The sequence below is a fragment of the Vipera berus genome (assembly GCF_964194415.1).
Source record: "Vipera berus genome assembly, chromosome: 1".
Classification (NCBI taxonomy): domain Eukaryota; kingdom Metazoa; phylum Chordata; class Lepidosauria; order Squamata; family Viperidae; genus Vipera; species Vipera berus.
In genome coordinates, this window is record NC_138202.1 from 295,575,491 (window position 1) to 295,600,783 (window position 25,293).

General features: G+C 41.3%; 1 protein-coding gene across 1 annotated transcript in view; it reads left to right on the plus strand.

Annotated features, from left to right (window-relative positions):
* Positions 1–25,293, plus strand: part of LTBP1 (latent transforming growth factor beta binding protein 1) — a 223,830-nt gene that overhangs the window by 8,382 nt on the left and 190,155 nt on the right. The window contains exon 3 of the mRNA XM_081313310.1: positions 21,737–22,022. Coding sequence (XP_081169436.1) covers positions 21,737–22,022 — 286 coding nt within the window. The remainder of the gene's footprint in view (positions 1–21,736; positions 22,023–25,293) is intronic.

Sequence of the window (25,293 nt, forward strand, 5' to 3'; positions counted from 1 at the left end):
AGGAAAATGGTGGCAGGTGGGGAAAAGCTAATTGCCTCTGGCCCACCTGGTCTTCATAGGATGCTGTTTCCTTTGTTCCTACTACTGAAATGTTTTCATCAGTCTGCCTTGCAGATGTCCTGCAAAGACCTTGATTTTACATAGACAGAAATAAATGCTTCTGTTTCATTCCACATTTACATATGGAAACGTATCCAATACATTCCTGATGAGAATGTCTGTCTCCCAATATGCATGCAGAAGTAGCAATGCTTTATTGGGACACACTGTAATCTAGTACATTCCCATCCCAGACAGAAAATAATCTGTCTTTAATGTGCAACAAAGCAATGGCTCTATGTGTCTGAGCATCTGTTGCTGAAGCATATGTTATTACAACAATGCATTTGCATTTTGATATGCATTCCTTAAGGTCCCATGTTGGAAGCTTTCATCTCTCAGGGCCTGCCTTAATGGATCATTCTTCCTTCCTCTTCTTAAGAAGTGAAGCAGCTTATTTTTGTAGTTAACTGGTAGTGATCCCTCTCCCTACAGCTGCAAAAGCTCACTAGTGCTTTGTGTTGGTTTATTCACTGTTATAACTACTAGTATGGAACTTCTTTCTACCATTTTTTTTGTGTTTGGAAATTTCATATATGTGTATGTTAATAGCAGGTCATTGGACACCTATTTATATTACTTTTAGTGCTATTGCTGATATGGTCTTATATTTTTTCATTTATTATATTGGCTTAGTGAGTGGTTGTGGTGGGTTTTGATTTTAACTGTATTTTCCTGAGTCCCTGGGAAATATTGTCACACTAAAATATAGCAAGTAAATAAAACTATCTTGCTTCATATTAGCTTGTTTTTATTAATTCTGTTAGCACTCAGAAAAAATAACTGGTTGAATTGGAGTTTTCCTTCTAAACACTGACAAAGCAGAATGGCAGCTTAAGTAGATGGCCAATCTATACATTATGTGGCAATCTGGAATCTTCACTCCAGGGGTGCATTCTCCCACATATACAAATACATCATTGAGAAAAGAACATTGGAGCTCTTCCTATTGGTTTTATCTTTACTACTAGATACATTTAACAAGTGCAAGCATTTGACCTATTTTCAGATGTCAGACTGGAAGAGATGTGGCAGAGAATCCCCATAGTGATATTGATAAATTATACCTGTCCTGAAGAAATAGAGGCAGAGGTTTAGTTCAAGTCAAATAAACTGTTAAAGAAGAAAAGCATGCACTGACTGCTTTTGTAAGATGGCCAAAAACAACCACTGATACAAGTTAAAAATTGGAATTTACTGAATGTGCAGGAAATAAAAATGTGTGTGTGTGTGTGTGTGTGTGTGTATAAATTTTAGATTGCTAACAAAGAATTAAAGGGAGACTCATATGCATTTCAAACTTATTTGTTTTCATCAGTCAGCCATACCCTTCTGAGATTCGAACCTGGGCTGATTGCACATTAGGCAGTTGTTTTAACCTCTAGTTAACAAGTATTTACATATATATATATATATATATATATATATATATATATATATATATATATATATATATATATATATATATATATATATATATATATATATATATATATATATATATATGTTTGTTTCAAATGTTAACTATTTAGATTACCTTGCTAGGCCCCAAACATGGGGCAAATCTTTATTTCCTGTTTTCAGCCTATCTTGAAGGCTATCAAACAGGCAGTAGTCACACCAGACAATTCATATAAATTTTACATATATATATATATATATATATATATATATATATATATATATATATATATATATATATATATATATATATATATATATATATATATATATATATATATATATATATACACACTGTGTGTGTGTGTGTGTGTGTGTGTGTGTGTGTGTGTGTGTGTGTGTGTGTGTCAAAGATGGAGAAGCTCTATACAGTCAGTAAAAACAAGACCAGGAGCTGACTGTGGCTCAGACCATGAGCTTCTCGTTGCAAAGTTTAGACTTAAACTGAAGAAAGTAGGGGAAAGCACTAGGCCACTCAGGTATGAATTAAATCATATCCCTGTTGAATATACAGTAGAGGTGTCAAATAGATTTAAGGAATTAGATCTGATAGAGTGCCTGAAGAACTATGGACAGAGGTTTGCAACATTGTACAAGAGGTAGCAACCAAAACCATCCCAAAGAAAAAGAAATGCAAGAAAGTAAAATGGCTGTCTGAGGAACCTTTGCAAATAGCTGAGGAAAGGAGGGAAGTGAAAGGCAAGGGAGAAAAAGAAAGATACGCCCAATTGAATGCAGAATTCCAGAGAATAGCTAGAAGAGATAAGAATGCCTTCTTAAATGAACAGTGCAAAGAAATATAAGAAAACAATAGGGAGAATAGGGAGGACCAGAGATCTCTTCAAGAAAATTGGAGAGATGAAGGGAACGTTTCATGCAAAAATGGGCATGATAAAGGACCAAATTGGCAGGGACCTAACAGAGGCAGAAGAGATTAAGAAGAGGTGGCAAAATTACACAGAAGAACTATACAAGAATGACCTTAACGTCCCTGGTAACCACGATCAGGTGGTCACTGACCTCGAGCCAGACATCCTAGAATGTGAAGTGAAGTGGGCCTTAGAAAATACTGAGCAGCAACAAAGCTAGTGGAGGTGACCGTATTCCAGCTGAAATATTCAAAATCTTAAAAGACGATGCAGTAAAAGTGCTGCACTCAATTTGCTAGCAAATTTGGAAAACTCAACAGTGGCCACAGGATTGGAAAAGATCAGTTTACATTCCAATTCCAAAGAAAGGGAGTGCCAAAGACTGTTCAAACTATCGCACCATTGCACTCATTTCTCATGCTAGTAAAGTTATGCTTAAAATCCTACAAGCTAGACTCCAGCAATATGTGGATCGAGAATGACCAGAAGTACAGGCAGGATTTCGAAGAGGGAGAGGAACTAAAGATCAAATTGCCAACATACGCTGGATCATGGAGAAAGCTAGGGAGTTCCAGAAAAACATCTACTTCTGCTTCATTGACTGTACTAAAGCCTTTGATTGTGTGGATCACAACAAACTGTGGCAAGTTTTTAAAGAGATGGGAGTACCAGACCATCTTATTTGTCTCTTGAGAAACCTATATACGGGTCAAGAAGCAACAGTGAGAACTGGACACAGAACCACTGATTGGTTCAAAATTGGAAAAGGAGTCCGGCAAGGCTGTATACTGTCGCCCTGCCTGTTTAACTTATATGCAGAACACATCATGAGGAAGGCAGGGCTAGATGAATCAAAAGTTGGAATTAAGATTGCTGGGAGAAATAACAACAACCTAAGATATGCAGATGATACCACTCTAATGGCAGAAAGTGAAGAAGAACTAAAGAGCCTCTTGTTGCGAGTGAAGAAGGAGAGTGCAAAAGTTGGGTTGAAACTTAACATTAAGAAAACCAAGATCATGGCATTCGGCCCTCTCAATTCCTGGTAAATAGATGGGGAAGAAATGGAGGTAGTGAAAGATTTTATTTTCCTGTGCTCTAAGATTACTGCAGATGGGGACTGTAGCCAAGAAATTAAAAGATGCTTGCTCCTGGGGCGGAAAGCCATGGCAAATCTAGACAGCACACTAAAAAGCAGAGACATCACCCTGCCAACAAAAGTGCGTATAGTCAAGGCTATGGTCTTCCCAATTGCAATGTATGGCAGTGAAAGTTGGACCATAAGAAAGGCTGAGCGCCAAAGAATTGAGGCCTTTGAACTCTGGTGCTGGAGAAGACTCCTGCGAGTCCCTTGGACTGCAAGGTGATCAAAACGGTCAGTCCTAGAGGAGATCAACCCTGACTGCTCTTTAGAAGGCCAGATCCTGAAGCTAAAACTCAAATACTTTGGCCACCTAATGAGAAGGAAGGACTCACTGGAGAAGAGCCTAATGCTGGGAAAGATTGAAGGCAATAGAAGAAGGGGATGACAGAGAATGAGGTGGCTGGATGGAGTCACTGAAGCAGTAGGCGTGAGCTTAAATGGACTCCAGAAGATGGTAGAGGACAGGAAGGCCTGGAGGAACGTTGTCCATGGGGTCGTGATGAGTCGGACACAACTTTGCAGCTAACAACAACAGTAGGTAGACAAAAATGTCAAATTCAGTCTCTATATCTGGCTGACTGATAATATATTAAATTTATATGCTGCCTGACTCCCAGTGACTCTGGGTGGATAGGATCAGTATGCCTCCCATGCATTGAGCTTGCATGTGGGAAAGGATGAACTGGTTGGGCCTCTAGATTGTGACATCAACATGACTTAAAATTTCTTTATCGTTTTCATGTGGTAAGGTTTTTTTTAAAAAATAAGATATGCTGTTCACCATATTTTAAAGAACCATTGGAAAGATAAACTTCTCCAGGATGTGGTAAATTCCTTGTGGCTATGCATTCTTAAGAATTACCACATGAAAATGACTCTGACACTTTAAATGTAAAGCAAACATTGGACCTTAAGCACTGAGTCCTGTTGGGGAACAGGAACTCTATACATGTTACATACTGTATATCGGATGTTGGTCAAATGAGAAGGCAGTCCACATGTTATCTTTATAATGCAGAAGCTATTAAAAACATCCTTTATGTTTTGAGTTCTTTATGCTGCTATAATATATAGACATAGTCACATGTGATTCTTTCAACAGCATGGAAATTTTCCACATGAATGAAACCTGTCCTTGGTAATAGAATGAAAATCCTCTCTAGTATAATAAGGCTAATTGTAAGCTAATCCATTCCGCATACACATTAACTGTAGAATCAGCCTTTTTATCAATGGACACGTTTGGAATTTTGAGAGCATTTTGAGTGTTCTCTATTTGTATCCTCATGAGATATGGATCCTGTCAGATATCATGCTGTGTTTTTTTTTAAAAAAATCAGTTTATTCAGTTATTATTTTCTAGCAAGTACAGGCTAAAAAGATTGACTTATAATATAGCAGAAATGCAAGAAAAGAACCTTTCAGTTCCAAGCAGATGCTGATTGCAGAGAGATAGAAAAGATGATGAAATGATTGAATGATTGAATTGATTATGTTAATCATATAAGAGTGGGTAAGGTAAAAAGAAATTTAGTATTGCTGGTACAGATACCTGTGGATCTCTGGCAATCCCATTTCAACAATGGACGAATCAGGGATATCTGGTAGACCCAGGGCATTCTGTAAATTCTTTGGATCAGACTGTATCCAGGCTTGGATCTAAGTACTGAAGGTTTTGGGGATTTAAGGTACTGTGTTGTAGATAGGACACAGTCATGACTGTACATGGGATCACGTTCGCTAGGTTACTATAATTTAGAGCAGCGTTTTTCAACCTCAGCAACTTTAAGATGTGTGAGCATCTACTCCAGAATCCCCCAGCCAACATCTTAAAGCTGCTGAGGTTGAGAAACAATATAATGTAGACTAACAGGTTCTAGGTGCTGATCATTATCTATTGTGGACAAAATTGCCAGTTCGTAAAAGGTTTGCCACTGAAGATGTGGCCGGTCATACTCATTTGCTAGAAAATAAACTTGTTAAGAATGCTAACATATGGGGAGGGGCTTGAAGGCCCAAAATGTGGGAGGCCTGCATGCACCATGATGAGGCTTCATAGTTATCAAGTATTTGTTATGTGAAAAGGAAAATCGAGATCTGATAATTATGCTAATATCTCTTGAAAGTAGAAATCTGTGGTTAGGGGGATTTCCCAGATTTGGTCTGAAAATAAAAGGCTATCTTAAATCCTGTATGATATATCATATTGAAAAATATGGGTACATGCCAATAATTGAAAAGTCTGAACTGGTGTTTATGGAGAGAAGATGGAAGATTGCAGAATTCTGGTTTTGCAGCCTGCTTTCTTCATCCCTGTGAATTCCTATTCATTCCTTTTTTCTAAATGTGGTTCTTTGTCCCTGCAGTTGTAGGTTATGCTTTAAGCCTGAGGTTACTGAGGCAGAGTACCTATTATGGAAGCTACCGGTATATGTTTCGGCAGTCTCTCTTCATTTCTTTCTTTCGTTTCCAGCAGCCGTATGTTTTTTGTTTATTCAAAGCATCTCATCACCTAACTTCTTCTTGTGTGTTCCTGTTTCTAAAGACATGGAGACAAGCAGCTTTGGCTCCAGATACATAACTTGTGAAAGATGAAAACATTTGTATTACATGTTATGTCTTGGTACGAAGTGCTCCAGACAACTCATTAAAGATTAACAAAACCTTTTAATAAACTCCCACAAAGTTAAAAACAAACAAACCAGCAAAGAGATAAACAAATCAGATTATAGCAGTCGATCAGCTTAAGTATTAGTATGCTGAAGAAAACCCCCAAATAAAATGCATATCTACTTAGATTTTTGGCAAAATGCCATTCAGAAGGAAGCTGCATTTATTTTTCCAAACCAAGGCCATTCAATAGACAGTTTATTGTCATGTAAATTTCATGTGTCCATGAATGATGTAGAAGGGCCTGCTGTCCTGATAATGTGAAGAACAAATCCACTGTGGTTAGCAGATAATCCTCAACTTTACAACCACTCGTTTACTGACTGAAGTCACAACAGTACTGAAAAAAATGATTTACATCTGGTGCAACATCCCATGGTTACCTGATTAAAATTTGGGTGCTTGACAACTGGTATGTATTTATCATGGTTGCAGCAGCATCCTGGGGGTCATGCATGATGGCCATTTGCAACCTTGCCAGATGACTTTCAATAAGCAAAGTCAGCCGGGGGGGGGGGGCGGCAGATTTGCTTAACAATGGTGTGATTCATTTAATATCTGCAGTGATTCACTTAACAATCGTAGCAAAAATTTGGGTTGTAAAATGGGGTAGGACTTACTTAATGACCAGCTTGCTTAGCAATGGAAATTTCTGGTCCGAACTGTGTTCATACGTTGAGGGCTATCTTTATATATTTCTGGTAGGGCTACCAGGTTTGGTGTGCAGAAGGTTGGACAGCTGCTAGGTGGCAGCAAAAGGTTAGCGTTTTCTGCATGTCTTTGCTACTCCTTAGAGGTCAACTGGACTTTACCAATTCTGATACAATAGCCCTGGTTTTGATAATATTCCAATAGTTGATGCAGAATTGACTGAGATTCTATTTTCTTATGTAGTTTGGGGAAAGAGAAGAAGCAAATTGCTGACTACACCTGTGACAATTTTATGCTATTTCTTTGCAAGTGTAAAACTTAGGCTTGTGGGTGAACTAATTTCCACTTTCCTCTCCTGATATTCTAGACATTTTTAATCTGTTTGTATCACTGCATTTGAGTTCTGATTACAGGGAAATGTACACTGCTTTCAGTGGTCACTGACTGTGACTGTCATGGTAAACACTCATAGATGCTTTTGTCACCATAGATTTGCTTTCCACTGCTGCAAGGGGATGTTGGAGTAACCTGTCCCTCTACAATTTTCTATCATAAATTGTGTAGTATTGGGCAGATTTTTGCACTACAATATGCAAAACTCTGCAACAGCTTTTTGTGACACCAAGTAAGTTTAAAAATATGGCTTTTCTCCCAGGCTTTGATCTAGGTGGGTGGTGACTCTCTAATGGGGCCCTGCATATTAGGTTGGATGTTTTATTGCTCTCCTGGATGTGCATTGTTGTTTCTCTTTGGTTGTTGTTTTTGGATTGTTTCTATGGATGTAAGCTGTCCAGAGACTCTGTGGAGTTGGTCGGCTTTATAAATCAGATGAATGGATATCGTGGAACTTTACATGCTCATTTGATTTTTTTTTTAAACAAGACTGTGAAGAGGTGTTTGTTCTGTTTCCCACTGCGACCGTGGTATGTCCCATATTCCAGTTTACAGTTCCTGCAATAGTGGTGGTATTTTAAAATATTTCTGGATGGAGAAAATGGAGAGGCCAGTCTGAACTGAGTGAACCAAGTCGAAATATAACAGCTGGCTAATAACGGTAGTATGGTTTTGCAAAAATATAGTTTGAATATATGTTTTTTAAATTAGAAACAAAATCAAGCTGGCTTCACAGAGCTTACCACTCAAGGCCAGAAGGGAGATGCTTTTATTGATTCACTGTTAGAATACACTTGGTGCAAGTACAAGTCTGCATAAATTATACCCCATCTGGCCAAATGTAGCTTCTAGTGATATAGGATAATTCATGAGACCCAAAAATCTTTTTTTTTTCTGTTTATCAACTGTCTGGATTTTCAAGACCCAAGAATTGGCGAGTCCTAAATTATTCTGCTCTGCCTTAATGTATTTCATTGCAAATGTGATAGGTTTACACAATGATGCTAAGAATGCAAACATTAACTGGAAAAAAAACTATTGCATGATAGGAACATGAGATCATTTTTAGTATTCAGCTTAGTAAAGTCAGTTATTAGGTACCAGAAACATTCCAGAATACTACATTTGTAGTGGCTTAGATCGCAATTGCATTTCACTAACAAATTACGAAGAGGCAAGGATACCGTGATCTTTATGGGCTATGTTGCTCAAAGCTAAAATTTAAGATTTGATTAGGAGGGCAGGATTCAGACTGGCAAAGAGAAGGCATGGCTTCTGCTTTATTTCTAGAGGTCATGTTTACACAACTGTAGATGTCACTACAGGAATGCATCAGATGTTTTTAAATGGGCCAACCAAGAATTCCAGCAACGACACACACACTTTTATTAGAATTCCCAGTGCTTTCACAAATATGATAAAGTCATAGTCTCTATAGAAAAAACATAGCACTGCATATTTAACCCTCGGGTGCTGCCAAGAATTGTAGAAGAGCTCCCCCCTCCCAAATATGGTGCCAAAATACAGAAAATTGTATTGACAGACAGCAAGCTGTTATCATGTGAGAGCTGTAAGTCTGTGTTTGTGCAGAAGTCATTCATTTATCTCATCCTTAATGTTTGTAGCGGGGACAGATAAATGGAAAGATTGTGCAGCCAAAGCTGGCTTAGTCACATGAACAGAAGGAAACGGGGCAGAAAAAACCGAAAAGCAATGTTTTATTATGGCGATGAGTGAAAGAAATTCTGGTTTGAAAGCAGAAAAAGAAAGAGGTAAAGAAGTACCAGGGGAAACTGGGAGTTGTATGCAGTAGGTCAGGGGTCTCCAACCTTGGCAACTTTAAGATTTGTGGACTTCAACTCCCAGAATTCCTCAGTGCAGGGTAGGCAACCTTGGCTCTTTTATGACTCAAGGACTTCAGCTCCCAGAATTCCTGAGCCAGCATGGCTCAGCTTGGAAACCTCTCTCTTTCCCCACAGCTTGGCTGGCTGAGGAATTCTGGGAGTTGAAGTCCACAAATCTTAAAGTTGCCAAGGTTGGGGACCTCTGCAGTAGGTAACAAACAGGAGGTGATAGAGAATGGAGTGCTTTCAAAAATATGGTTGGAAAATACAAAAATCAGTCCATACATTGATTTGAACTTACTATTAAGTGTATTTCCACAATTTGGTTACCCTTTTTTCAGAACTTAGCTGTCACCTTCATAGAGACTGTTCAGATAGTTATTCATGGTCTGATCACCTCATGACTGATCATTGCAATGTGCTCTACTCAGGGTTGCTCTTGAAGAAGAGCTCTGGAAGCTATAGTTGATTCAAAATTCAGTGGCGTGAGCAGTAATGACCACTTTACATTATGTCCAGGTATTTCCATTGCAAAACAAGCAGCCTTGGCTGCCAGTTGGCTGCCAGGTACGGTTCAAAGTACTGGTTGTCACCATAAAGCCCTTTATGGTATAAAAGGTAAAGGTAAAGGTTCCCCCGCACATGCGTGCTAGTCGTTTCCGACTCTAGGGGCCGGTGCTCATCTCCGTTTCAAAGCCGAAGAGCCAGCGCTTGTCCGAGGACGTCTCCGTGGTCATGTGGCCGGCATGACTAGACGCCAAAGGCGCACGGAACGCTGTTACCTTCCCACCGTAGCGGTCCCTATTTTTCTACTTGCATTTTTACGTGCTTTCGAACTGCTAGGTGGGCAGAAGCTGGGATGAGTAACAGGCGCTCACTCTGTTACGCGGCACTCGGGATTCGACCCGCCAAACTGCCGACCTTCTGATCGACAAGCTCAGCGTCCTAACCCACTGAGCCACCGCGTCCCTTCTTTATGGTATAGGGCCTGATTATTTGATGGATCACGGATTATGGTTTCTGTCCACTTGGTATGTTCTGACAGAATGGATGTGCTTCAGGACCCCTCTATTAAATGTTGTCATCTTACGGGACCAAGGAAACATACATTTTCTATTGTGTCCCCTCCCCTCTGAAACAGCATTCCCCCTACCAAAAAAAATTCAAGTGGAGAGCACTCTCATTGGGATCCAGAAAGCCTTGACGATCTGGTTCTGGTAGTGGGCCTAGGGCAGTGATGGCGAACGTTTTAGAGACCGAGTGCCCCAAAATTGCCCCCCCGCCCACCACCCTGCCCTCAGGGCCATCCACCACCTCCATGGCCTGCTGCAGCAGATCACCCAGGCAGCCCAGCAGTGCATGGCAGCCACGCCCTCTGCCCACAGCATCATCTGCATATGTCCCCGCTGCCCGGCTACCATGTTCTTGGTTGTGCTCCTCTGCGTGGGCCATGCCCAGGGCCGACTGTCCTCTGGGGGGCTGCTGGTGAGGGGGCCATAGGAGGAGGTGGGGCTGGGGCGATGGTGCACATGCCCACAGAGAAGGCTCTGAGTACCACCTCTGGCACATGTGCCAGAGGTTCGCCACCACTGGCCTAGGGATAGTGTGTTCATTAGGCCAATTGTTATGGCTAGCTCTAATCTGGGCTGTCAATGCTATTTTATGTTTTTACTGTTTCCTTGGATATTGTAATTTTTTTAAAGGTAGAAGCAAAATGTAGGGGACCATTGGCCTAATAAATTAAAATTTTGCTAAGGTGTTTGATAAATAAGATTATAGCTAGTGCTGGTTAGGTAAAGGGTCTGTGGATGGCATCAAGCTGAAAATGCATTTCTTTTTCCATAACTGTCCTGGACACATACAAAAGAACAGATATAGTACAAAGTTACTCACAACATGCTAGATAGTATGCCACAGCTTCACAGGATGATACATGGCCCCAGAGATTGTTCCATAAGTAAAAGCAGGGCTTTTTTTCTCATAAAACACTCAGAACAGCGTTCCGGCACCTTTTTTTTTTGCAAAAAAAGAAGAAAAAAGCTCCCTCTATTGGCTTTAGGAGTAGGCAATCTTGGCTCTTTTTTATGACTCGTGGACTTCAACTCCCAGAAATCCTGAGCCAGCCACGCTGTGGGGAAAGACAGAGGTTTCCAAGCTGAGCCATGCTGGCTCAGGAATTCTGGGAGCTGAAGTCCTTGAGTCATAAAAGAGCCAAGGTTGCCTACCCTGCACTAGAGGAGGACATTAAAATTATTTACAAGGTTACTTCTTTAGGAACTAAACTTTTATAATCTAAAACAGCTAATTCAAAAAAGCCAACAGGAAAGAATCTCACATTTTTCATCTGCTTCTGTCTTTTGGAAGGTAAAATTAAATAACAAAATAATCTATTTCCTTTAATATCTCTGCAATGAAATCAATAAAGGTAACAGGAAAGAAATGAGAAACATTTTTCTCAATGTAATATGTCTAATTTAGCTGATGCTAGAAAAAAATAGTATCTTTTGTACACTCTTGAAAACTATTTTGAATCTATAACCATCTATTACAACTAAACCACTTTAAATTAAACAATTCTTAAGAATGAAATATTCTTAATTTGGACTTTACTTTTACTGTTTGGACTGTTGTGTGTTTTGAAAAATAGATTATTTCAAATCTAGTTATGTTGCACTTCAGTCTTTAAATAATTAACCTAGTATATACATAACAATAAGGGACGCAGTGGCTCAGTGGGTTAGGACGCTGAACTTGTCGATCGGAAGGTCAGCAGTTTGGCGGGTCGAATCCTGAGTGCCGCGTAGCAGAGTGAGCGCCTGTTACTCGTCCCAGCTTCTGCCCACCTAGCAGCTCGAAAGCATGTAAAAATGCAAGTAGAAAAATAGGGACCACTCCGGTGGGAAGGTAACAGCGTTCCGTGCGCCTTTGGCGTCTAGTCATGCCGGCCACATGACCACGGAGACATCCTCGGACAAGCGCTGGCTCTTCGGCTATGAAACGGAGATGAGCACCGGCCCCTAGAGTCGGAAACGACTAGCACGCATGTGCGGGGGAACCTTTACCTTTACCTTTACTTATACATAACAATATATGATGTTTTCCAAGGTGAGCTTAACATCAATAACAACATTTATTAAAAAGGCTAAAATAATTTCTGGTGGTATTATCTGTACATTAAAATTTTGTTTAGTCACAATCTTTCACTTTTCATATTCTGGACAAGCAGTGGTCATGTATCCTAGCAAAAGATGTTACATATGTGCATAAGCGTAGTCAGTAGCAGCACCCGGCAAAGTAGCTCACATGCGAAACAAGCCCGGCAGAGGAACCGGAGCGGCTCCGCTGCTGGGGGCGTGTCTCGGCCGGGGTCTTGCAGGATCCGGGCCAGGCGCCTCTTCTCGCCGCTCCGGCGCCTCTGCTGGGCTTGTTTCGTGTGCAAGCTACTTTGCCGGCCGCTGCTGAGGGCGAGCAGAGGTGCCCGGCCCGGATCCTGGAAGGCCCCGGCCGAGACGCACCCCCAGCAGCATCAGGCAAAGTAGCTCGCACACGAAACAAGCCGGGCAGAGGAGCTGGAGCAGCTCCACTGCTGGGGGCGCGTCTCGGCCGGGCCTTGCAGGATCCGGGCCGGGTGCCTCTGCTCGCCGCTCCGGCTCCTCTGCCGGGCTTGTTTCGCATGCGAGCTACTTTGCCGGGTACTGCTGAGGGCGAGCAGAGGTGCCTGGCCCGGATCTTGGAAGGCCCCGGCCGAGACGCGCCCCCAGCAGCATCAGGCAAAGTAGCTCGCATACAAAACAGGCCCAGCAGAGGAGCCCGTGCATGAAAGAAGCCCGGCAGAGGAGCCGGAGCAGCTCCGCTGCTGGGGGCGCGTCTCAGCCGGGGCCTTGCAGGATCTGGGCCAGGCGCCTCTGCTTGCCCTCAGCAGCGCCCAGCAAAGTAGCTCACATGCGAAACAAGCCAGGCAGAAGAGCCGGAGCAGCTCCGCTGCTGGGGGCGCATCTCGACCGGGCCTTGCAGGATCCGGGCCGGGCGCCTCTGCTCGCCCTCAGCAGCGCCCGGCAAAGTAGCTTGCACGCGAAACAAGCCCGGCAGAGGAACCGGAGCGGCTCTGCTGCTGGGGACGCGTCTCGGCCGGGGCCTTGCAGGATCCGGGCCAGGCGCCTCTGCTCACCGCTCCAGCTCCTCTGCTGGGCTTGTTTCGCATGCGAGCTACTTTGCCGGGTGCTGCTGAGGGCAAGCAGAGGCACCTGGCCCGGATCCTGCAAGGCCCCGGCCGAGACGCGTCCCCAGCAGCATCAGGCAAAGTAGCTCGCATGCAAAACAAGCCCGGCAGAGGAGCTGGAGCAGCTCCGCTGCTGGGGGCAAATCTTGGCCGGGCCTTGCAGGATCCGGGCTGGGCGCCTCTGCTTGCCCTCAGCAGCACCCAGCAAAGGAGTGGCTGTGGCTCTTTCTCTGGCCGCCTCAAGTCTGCCTTCCTGCCTGGGTACCTCTCCCCCTCACTGGCTGGGTGTTGCTCGTCCTCCCCCCAGCGTCCCACTTCACTCCCTCCTACCTCCTCCTCCACTTTTTTTTGGAGCTTCAGGAGACTAATGAGCTGCAAATGGTGCTGGGCTCCACCAGCCCACCTGCACTTGCCTCCTACTGAGCAAGTGCTCACCCGGGCCGGCGCCAAGGTTTTGGGGGCCGGACCTTTGTAATTTCTGGGAGAGTTGTGCGGGCCGGATTCAATCATGTGGTGGGCCGTTTGTGGCCCACGGGCCTTGTGTTTGACATGTCTGAGTTAAGCATATAGTATATATTTAATCACATTCAAATCCTATTAGAAATGAGTATCAAGAACCATGTTAACATATCACTGAATAATGTTATATGTTATAATAAGCTTGATTCATATTACTTAGAAGCTATTCTGGATTAAGTAACTTCTATGCATATATAAACTCAAATTTGGGATGTACTAATCCAGGGGTCGGCAACCTAAAAAAGAAAAAGAGCCACTGGGAACCGGTTCCATCACAAATTAAAAAAAGAGGGAGCCGCGTGCGTGTGTCCATGCACGCGCATGCGCAAAAAGGTTTTTTGCGCATTCGCGGACGCACGCGGCTGCCATTTTTTTAAAAATGAGATGGAACCGGTTCCCGGTTGCCCGACGGCGACGGCCCGTCTGCAAAGCTGCCGCTTTCGGCAGCTTTGCAGACGGGCCCGTGGCAGCTTCCTCAAAGAGCGGCGCCCCTTCCCATTCCGAGAGGTGCGCACGCACCTCTCCGAACGACCGGAGGTGCGCGCGTACCTCCGCGCGAATGGGCAGCGGTGCCGCTCTTTGAGGAAGCTGCCGCGGCCCGTCTTCGAAGCTGCCGCTTTCGGCAGCTTCGCAGACGGGCCGTGGCAGCTTCCTCAAAAAGAGAGGCGCCCCTGCCCATTCCGAGAGGTGCGCGCGCACCTCTCCGAACGACCGGAGGTGCGCGCGTACCTCCGTGCGAAGGGGCAGCGGCGCTGCTCTTTGAGGAAGCTGCCGAAAGCGGCAGCTTCCTCAAAGAGCGGCACCGCTGCCCGTTCGCGCGGAGGTACGCGCGCACCTCCCCAAAGGTTTGGGGAGGTGCGCGCGCAACTCCGGTCGTTCGGAGAGGTGCGCGCGCACCTCTCGGAATGGGCAGGGGCGCCGCTCTTTGAGGAAGCTGCCGCGGCCCGTCTGCTAAGCTGCCGCTTTCGGCAGCTTCACAGACGGGCCGCGGCAGCTTCCTGAAAGAGCGGCACCGCTGCCCATTCGCGCGGAGGTACGCGCGCACCTCTCCAAACGGGCGGTGCCACTCTCCATTTGGAGAGGTGCGCGCGCACCACTGCCCGTTGGAAGAGGTGCGCGCGCACCGGGCGGCTGGGAGCCGCAAGAGACGGCTCAAAGAGCCGCATGCGGCTCCGGAGCCGCAGGTTGCCGACCTGTGTACTAATCCATGCATTAGGTTATAGTCTAGGAATAGTTTCCTGTTTGAGCTGAAATCTGTGTCAGATGTAGTTTTAAGGTACGAAGTGTTGTTTTTAAGATGTAGTGTAATTCTGTGTTATTGCATTCCTTCTCATGCACGAAAGGATTGAGATGTCATTCTGAGGCACGAAACTCAGTGCTTGTTTTGTAACTGAGAACTTTGACCGCTAAGGATATTGGGGACCATAAGTTACTAATGGCTACATTAACTGTTTTGTAATGTGCATTACAGGATAGGTTCACGGAGGTTTTTAAGCTAGCATAACTCTTTGGAGTCACCCATATACCATTCAGGTTGTGGCATCCGAATGCCACTGAGAGCAACAGCTGTGATTTACAGTTCTTCAGGAGGTCATGCATAACTGCTTTAATCTTCGAGGGTGTGCTGCACAATTCCTAAGGAGCCACAAGTTACATAGTGACAGGCGTTGTTGTTCTGGGGCAAACAGGAGGAAGAAGGGGAGTATTATATGTTTGCTGCCTCGAGTTATTTATAAAGTTAAAAAGGGGGGGTTAAAAATCAAATAAATAAACATGGTCAAATAACTTAGGGTGGGCCCTATTTTATCATTCACAAAGCCTCAATTTCTCCTCTGAATTGGGTCTCCTAGCTGGTTACCTTTCTTATACTGAAGAATTGCAAATCAGATTTATACTTTCTGGCTTGTTTGAGAAGAGAAAGCTAGAATCCTCATTCAGATAGCATATTAATTTTTAAAATGATCCCTTAGTTTAGTTGTTCCTGCTAATGGAAAATATTGAAATGAGAAATCAAATATTGCATGCATGTGTATGCAGTCTGAAAACAATAAACAGGATGCTATGCAAAGTAGCTTCCTTTCTTGTCTCCTCAGTATCTTGATAATTCCCATTATTTTTTTAGAAGTGAAGGAGTTTGATCCCCTTTCTTGGGATTTACTCAAGGATAGATCTAGCTATATGTCATTTGAACAAAATAACGTGAGATCAATTCAAATAGATCACCTTCACCTGAGTTCAGTTTTCTAAATGCGGGATGTTCTAGAAAAAGTTCTGTTCATTGACCGCTGCTTTGTTTCATTAGGGAACTTGCATTCCTGTTGCTTAGAAATTTGTAATTATTTTAATGAATAATTACTGGCACTGCATCCTTCTTTATTTTATCATGAAAGAAGAATCACTTTAGATAATCTTAATCACAAGAAATAATTCATAACTGCAAGAAATGCACCAGCAGGCATTATACAAAATAGGTTCCATTGACATGTTTCTTCTGTAAGCCCTAAATTGGAGTTAGGGGTAGGGGTAAGAGTGTTGCAACTCATTTAGTAGAATTTGCATGCTTAGCTTGAGCTAGTCCCTCGGGAGAAGGGCGGTATAGAAATCGAATAAACTATAAACTAGTAAAATCCACATAAACTAGTCAATTCCTCTGATCAAACCTTATTTCTGATAACCACTCAGATATAGCATCCTTATCCTTCTCATCTTTCCTATTACCTAGTTCCTTAGCTTCTTATGACTATAATTTTGTTGTTTGTATCTTATGATTTGTGTTGTTTTTATTTAGTATCCTGTTATGATTTATGTTGATTGCTTATTTAATATCCTATGGTTATCACTGAGTGTTGTATCTTATGATTTATGACGATTGTATTTTATGATTATGATCATGATTTATCACTTGTTGCTTGTATGTACACTGAGAACTTATGAACTGGAGACAGATTCCTTGTGTGTCCAATCACACTTGGCCAATAAAGAATTCTATTCTGTAATAAAACTGGGACAATCCCCATACTGGTCATTCAGCAGATAATTTAACTTGCAGAATGATCGTCAATGGCCATGGAAGATAATGCTGGAAATTTTTCAGAGAGAATGCTAGAATCCTAGAATACCGTGATGATGCATTTGGCTAGCATAAATAATTTCCTCCAAATGCTGTAATTTGGGGATAGGAAACAATTTGGTCACAGCTGGAATTTTAGAAAACATGTTGCAGGAGTTCTACAACATGCTCTCACATGACGACAATTAGTTACAAAATACCCCTTTACCTAAAGTCAAACTGTTGATGTTATTCTTTTCATTTCCTCCAGGCAAGTAAGATGTTATCTGTCTCTCCCAGCTTATTTAGTTTTTTCTAAGGAGGCAAAACCATTTTAATAAAGCAATGGACTTTCTAATGGGAGCATGTTGAGATTTTTACAAAGTAAAATAATGCTTAGAAGCCTGATGCCTTGCAGCATCTCAGCTTTTTATGTTTTAATTTAGAAAATTAACAAAATAATGAGGTCATCTAGGGTGGGAATCTATGGAGGCAATGTTATTCAGAACAACTGAAGGAAGCTTAACCAAAGGTTAAGAGTTAAAAAGGTTAATAAAGGTTAATTGGTTATGTTTTCCCCTAACTCTGCAACTGTTAGTTACTTGTACTGTGTCTGGGCCTTGTATGAAGTTGCATAGGGGCTTTTTGGAAGATGCAAGTGACAATAAACAGCATACTGCATTTTAATTTGTCATGGTTCCAATAGATAGAGCCAAATAAATCAGAACTCCGAGGCTAGAGGGTTCCTCAAAGATCATGTTTATTGGATACAGTATTAATACCACTTTACAATGCCTTGGTAAGGCCACACCTGGAATACTGCATCCAGTTTTGGTCACCACGATGTAAAAAAGATGTTGAGACTCTAGAAAGAGTGCAGAGAAGAGCAACAAAGATGATTAGAGGACTGCAGGCTAAAACATATGAGGAACGGTTGCTGGAATTGGGTATGTCTAGTTTAATGAAGAGAAGGACGAGGGGGGACATGATGGCAGTGTTCCAGTATCTCAGGGGCTGCCACAAGGAAAAGGGAATCAAGCTATTCTCCAAAGCGCCTGAAGGCAGGACAAGAAACAACAGATGGAAACTAGTCAAGGAGAGAAGCAACCTAGAACTAAGGAGAAACTTCCTGACAGTTAGAACAATTAACCAGTAGAATAACCTGCCTCCAGAAGTGGTGAATGCTCCAACACTGGAAGTTTTTAAGAAGAGACTGGACAGCCATTTGTCTGAAATGGTATAGGGTTTCCTGCCCAAGCAGGGTGTTGGACTAGATGACCTCCAAGGTCCCTTCCAACTTCATTATTATTATTATTATAATTAATCTGCACTGTCAAAAGTGAAATCAAGTCTGAGAGTCTCCCCAAAGAATTATACTATGATAAAGTTAAACTTCCCACCCCAGTACTATGTAGTCATCCTCGTTCCCCAATAGAATAGGTTGGTGGGCTTTCTAACAAAACGCCCAACCCTCCAATGTAACCGATAGAATGACCTTGGTTCCCATGGGACACAGAATTGCTTAGACTAGCAAAATTCTCCGGACCCCCTCCCATTCGTGTGGCAATGAGCAAGATGGCTTCAGCTAGGTTCATTGTAGAGTTGACATTGATATTAAAATATTTGGGGTTTAAAGAATGTTGTGGGATTTGATGGCAGGTTTCAAGCCCCATGCATCTGGACAAGGCCAAGGAAATAAGAACAACATGTATTTCAGTAAGGAATATTTAATGTAGATCTGTGTTTTTCATACTTGGCAACTCTATGTGAACTTCAACTCCCAGAATTCCCCAGCCAGCCTGCTGGGTCTATACTAAGGTAAATAGTAAGTCTACACATCTTAAAGTTGCCAAGTTTGAAAAACACTAGTATAGACTAAGGTAAATACAGAATCCTGGAAACTTCAAGATTTCCTACTCTTGTTTATAGTGAGTTTCATAAAGAAAAGTCTCTATGAATGCCACATGGATTGAATTGCTGTTTATGTCATAAGCTGCCAATGGACTTGCCTTCTGTTTCTTGACTCCCTTACATTATTTTCCCAGCCTTCATACAATCTCTCACCTCCGTAATAGCAGTAGGATTTGATGCTTATTCTTTGCACGTAATGCCTGCAACATTCAGGAGGATTTCATTCTTAGGGAACGGTAGATACAGAGCCCATTTTTAACATTGTGCTGGATATTTTTTAAAATAATTTTTTATGAAATGTTATTCAAAGGTAATTTTTTTATTCTGAATTAGAAGTGAAGCCTGATATTTTGTCCTTGAAACAATTTAGTATTGTTTGTTATTGTGGCTTAAATAGAAAGGCAGCTGGAAATGGCCCTGGTGACACAAAACAGCTTTTTCTCACTATTGCCAGCAATTGCATAAAAACTATTTGACTGAAGGGTGTTTTCCTAATAGGTGAATTAAACGTGCTGTGTCTTGTTCTGTATTTTAAAGCCAGATAAGAGAAGTACCAGAGTTTTAGAGGCTTGATATATACAAAAGGGTGAGCTTCCAAAGTTTTTTAGGTAAATCATCATCATCATCATGCTACAGATGATAGTCTAGGTATGTTATTGACAATTATCTGCTCTAATGCAACAGCTGGATCTGCTCATTGCATTCAGTTGCCCAATGCCAGTTTATGAGCAGAGGTGAGTTATGCGGTGCTAAGAAATTTGATGGTGGCTTGAAATCATGCATGAACAGATACCTGGCTGACGAATTCTGGGAGTTGAAGTCCACAAGTCATAGAAGAGCCAAGTTTGAAGACCCCTGGCTTTGCCAGTAGAAGTCTTCAAGAAGCCTGTAGGAAATCTGTCTCAACTACTCAGTCATTCTCTCACCTAAACTAATCATTATGGTTAAATATCAGGCTGCTTTTGGTCTGTCATTTCTTTGTGGTGTATTATATGCATCTAAAGGTCCCATGAGCCCAAAAGAACATGGTGGATCTGTTTTGCATTCGCTGGAGATCTGAAAGCAATTGGATAATTGGAAATAACAGTAAGTTCTTAGTCCAGATAGAAGCAGCTTGCCAATTTCAGTTTACGGTATGGAGCAGATTTGAAAGTGAGAAATGCACTTGATGTGTATCAGAGGGTGTACTCTTTTTGTTTCAGGACAAAACAAATACATAAAACATATGCAGCATTTCTGTGTCAACCCTTTTCCACAGTACTCAGCAAAAATATTTACCAAAAGAAAAAGTGCAACTCTCAAGTGATATCTTTAAAAATAATTAACAAATAAGTTTTCTTTCTCAAAATGTGTTTCTTGCACAGCAGTGTTGCACCATAGGCTTTCTTATGTACATCTGGTCCACATAGTAATATCTGCATAGTTAGCATTGCTGTTAATTAAAATAGGCTAAAGTTACTGGCTCTCTCTTCTTTTTCTGGCTTACCTATCCTCATATGGTTGGCAATCATGATTACTAGTAGGCCATAATTCATGTCTAATAAGTTCTTGTACGTAGATTGATGACTTATATTTTATGATTGATTTGTCCTGACTTTTCATAGTCTTGAAATCTGCCCAAATTGTTATATTCCCCAACACTTAAGGCAAGCAGACTACTGTGGTGATCTGTGAAAACGCTTCTCTATATCTGAAAACAATCATAGAAGAATTTGCAGTGTGCTTTGAATTTATAAGCCTTTCTCATCTATAATTGTCAGAAGACCAGTTTTTGGGAGAAAGACATTAAGCTTTTATTTCTCAATTCCTGAGGTAAATGGGGACCACCAGCATCACCACAGAAATCTTGCTTGGTATCTGTCAAACTCTGGCTCCCTTCTGATTAAACCTATTTTAATCAAAGAGGGATTGGGGGTTGGCATGCCCTAAATGGATCACACAAGCTTTTTAAAAAATGAAAGTGGGTAGCTGCAATCTAGTGCATTGCATGAGTGTTGGTCTACCTGCCAAGAAAAAGATGTTTAAAAAGCAGGGATCATAGAATGCATGTGTTGGAAGCTACTAAATCCAATTAAACCTCTCTGATGAATCACTCCCAAATTTCATTCAAAATCCTGTAATGAAAAATAGTTCTCTATTCTATGACTCCTGTTGCCAGGAATTCTCCATAATTGATTGGTAGGGACCATCTTGAAGGGAGGAAGAAAAATATAGTATTTTGGTAAATCAGAGTTTTATAACTGACTCAATCTCACAGGTACCAGTTAGTGAATTGGATGTATTCTCAGCCATTCTGTTTGCAACATGTTCTAAACATTCCATGTCTCCCCCCCACATACACACCAGAAAAAGCTGTTCACCTACTGCTTTGAATGATTTGACATACATGAGGGTGGTTTTTATAAAAATATGCCATAAAGGTTGAGTATTTGTGTCATGGTATATAGATCAAGTAGCTGATGTAGACAGAAGTTGTAGATTTGCTGGTAACAAACAACCTATATCAGCCTTTCTTCAGTTCAGCTATACAGCTCAATTTCTTTAATTCCCAGGCAGCATCGCTGCAACCAGGTAGCAGCAGGATGGGGAAAACTGGTTTTTATTTTCACCCTGAAGAAACTCTTAATTTGATAGTCATAATAACTGCTTCTACCTGATTTAACTCTTCAGATAACTCCAGTAGACAGCATGAGATGGAGGACTTCATGACGTTGTAAATTCTACCTATTTTGTACAACTTCAAGTATATTTGTGTCTGTTACTCAACAAGGAGTTCAATGACTTCATATATGGGATCTGTTTGCACTGTATAGAATTTAATCCCAAAGAGTTGATTTTGCTTGACGATTGTATAACACAAAAATATTTTATCTTTCTATTCACTTGTCCTTTTCCCCCCACCCTTAGCTAACTGTTCACCACCGTGCCAGAATGGAGGGATGTGTCTACGACCACAGTTGTGTGTCTGTAAGTCTGGTACAAAAGGAAGTGTTTGTGAAGATGCCACCAAGCAAGAAACTGTTTCACCTGGGGGATCAAGTCCTGCTACTCCACCCTGGCCTATCCCTCAGCGGTCAGTTCAGCAGATGTTTTCAAAGAAGGTGCAGGTCCAGCAGAAATCAAATCCCATGGCTCAGATGACTTTCACACTCAAGCAGAAACCTCCTGGATTATCTCAGCAGACACAGCCACAGTAAGCCTTTTCATTACTGTATGCATGTGAGCATGTTTTAAATTTGCCGAATGAGCTACTTGGGACTGTAGCTTATATGACAAATTTATGAGTGTCCTCAATATCCCACATAGGCTGTTACATAGAGAACTTTTTCTACACTTTGGAGCATTTTCATAAGGCCAACATTTTTCTATAATTAAAGGTCATGACATCATTTTTTTTTTAAAAAAAATCAATATGTCTGATTCCTTTTTTTTGTATATTACATCAATGAAAAATAATGTTGGTAGAATAAGTGCCTTTGAAAATGTATTGAATGGTAACAAGGAATTTGGTGGCATTTTGTGGACATGGGCTTATATTAGTGACAGTAGCCCATTGGAGAGCCATGGCATTAATACTTGGATTCAAATTTGGTTGCCTTGAGAGCTGGAAAATCAGGAGTAACCTAAGAATGTGAATGAAGTGTCTATTATAATAAAAATAAAGTGGATTCTTGTATAATGATATAAATGCTGCTGTGGAATCTCAAAAAGAAAATATTGTATAGATCAGAGGTCACCCATATTCTTTAGCATGCTTGTATATAAACATGTAAATGAATGCCCCCCTTCATAAATAGTTGATATAGACATAGATGTAGACGTAGACATAGATATAGATATAAATATAGATAGATGTAGATGTGTACGTGCAGCTCCTCCACCCTGAGATATATCATGATTGCTGCAGAGGAAAACCAGTGACTTTTGTAACCAAGTATCTTTCATCAGTCATCTTAAAGTAACTAACATTGCTTCAGAAGAAAGTTAAAATGTCTTCTGCCAGTGATTTGACTTCATGGATATTACCAGAATGAGGAAGGGAGATTCAGGTTAGGGCTTTTAAGAAAATTATTGTCATCTACATCTCCTTCAGGAAGGACTGGAACAGAAAATAAGGACCTGCAACTGGCCATACCAGAAACCCACTTTTAAAATGCTGGTTTGTACTTGAAGGTAAACAGAGTTACTGACTTCATTTGCACTCACCAACATTTCAGTTGTTTTTAAATTTTTACTTCTGGAATCTACATCACACCACCTTGCAATTTAAAAGAATTCTTAATGTGGTCTTTTATCATTTTGTGTTTTCTCCAGAAGATGTAATATGTAATATGTCAAATGTGTTACCACTGTTTTTCATTGGAAAACTTTGAAATGGTGAGGCATGGCAGTACTAGATACCCACAATAACATTCTTATAATAATCATTTACAACAATTCCCCCACATACTTGCTGGTAAGCAGTTGATCTCACCTTTTCTCTAAAAGCCTAAGAAGGACAAAAGTTTCATATAACATTCAGGAATGAAATCCATACAAAGACCATTACTAGTCAAGGAGTCTGGATAACATACAAGCTGGCAGTTTTGTGGGTTCCAAGCAAAGCTATTGTTACCAAGAATCAATACTTTTTTGGGAGCAGAGAGCTGGCCTATTAAAAACTATTTTGTTTTAATGAAACCTATTTCTTGGGAAATCGCTTGTTAGGATGGTATTCCTTGGCTCTCCTATATTGCCTAAATCTTGGATCAAATGGTGTACAAGACAACTTCCATCTCTGAAGTTTATTTATTTGATTAAAATATAGCCACCCATCTTAAAACCAGAACTCTGGGTAGCTCACTGTAATTATATGTGAGAATGACCTTGAGAGACAGGAGGAAGAGCCACAGACTGGACAATTCTGGTCACAGAAGAGGGTGGGAAACATTTCAGAAAGGAGTAGTTTTCCAGAGATTAAAAGGAGAAGAGGGGAGAAATACTTTGAGTCTTGGAGGATTGATATTAGCCCTTCGAGGCAGTCCAGAGAAGAACCACAACTATGAGTACTAGTTCTATCATTTTTGTAAGGTTATATTAATAGAATCTTCTGAAATGCTTCTCATGCAGTCAGTGGTTCTTCCTCCTGTCTCACAAAGCTGTTCTTTCTTTCTTTCTTTCTTTCTTTCTTTCTTTCTTTCTTTCTTTCTTTCTTTCTTTCTTTCTTTCTTTCTTTCTTTCTTTCTTTCTTTCTTTCTTTCTTTCCTTCCTTCCTTCCTTCCTTCCTTCCTTCCTTCCTTCCTTCCTTTTTCTTTTCAACCCCTTATTATTTTTACAAATAACTCAGGGTAGTGAAGATATCCAACACACCTTCCACCTCCTATTTTCCCCACAACAGCAGCTCTGTGAGGTGATTTGGGAGCAAAAGAGAGTTACCGGCCCAGGTCACCAAGCTGGTTTTCATGGTTTAGGTGGCACTTAAACTCAGCGTCTCTGGCTTTATAGCCTGGTGCCTTAACCACTAGACCAAACTGCCTTATACCACTAGATCTAGCTTAATCACTAGACCAAACATACCACTATATTCACAACCATAGGATAAAACAATATCCCACAAAAAATAAGAACAAAAAACAATAAATCAGAAACAGAGAACTCTGGCACCACAACCAAACTTTTCCAATGTAATCCACAACACTGTCCTCCAACTCTGCTTTCGCCCTGTTCCTACACTCAGGAAAACCAGTTCTTCAGTGTTTTCCAGAAGGTTAAAAGGACGAGGGCTTGCTGGACCTCAAGGGGAGGATCTTCCATAGGGTAAAGGAAAAGGAACGCTTGCTTGGTCTCTTTTGCCATGAAGAAAATTTTCCCTTGATGTCATCATAAGTAGGGTTATGACATCTACTTGTCAGTGTGTACAGTGGGCACAACTGGGACCAGAATTTGCCTTGATGGCAAAATTTAAGGGAAGGGACCTGCAGTGGATTTTTAAAAGCAGGAATAACAGAGGTTTTTTTAAAAAGCATGGCAATGAAAGGTCATGATTGATTGGCCATTGTCAAAAGTAATCTTATCAAAGTTTTTAAAGTCAGAATGATTACTAGGACAATTAGTTAATTTATGTGCTTATTCAGTTTCATCTTCCCATATTAAAAATATCTCTTTATATATGCCGTTATCGAAGCACAGCACAATTGGAGGAAATTGACTGCTTTAGAAAAATGGTAAAAGTTCATATATACAAAGTAGTGCTTTATGTATAAGTCATTGTGTTTCTTCTCTTCTGTATAGGTTGTTTAGTTATTGCAATCCCTATTATTGTACATAAAAATTTAAAAGTTGAAAATATGTAAATAGGATTGTGTTTATAGTTAAATGCTTTATATCTTTTCTGAGGCTTCAGTTAGATTATGAATAGGCAACATGTGGCCCTTCGGAGGTTGGATTCCAGTTTCCATTATTCCTGGCTGCTATGTAAGATGGGA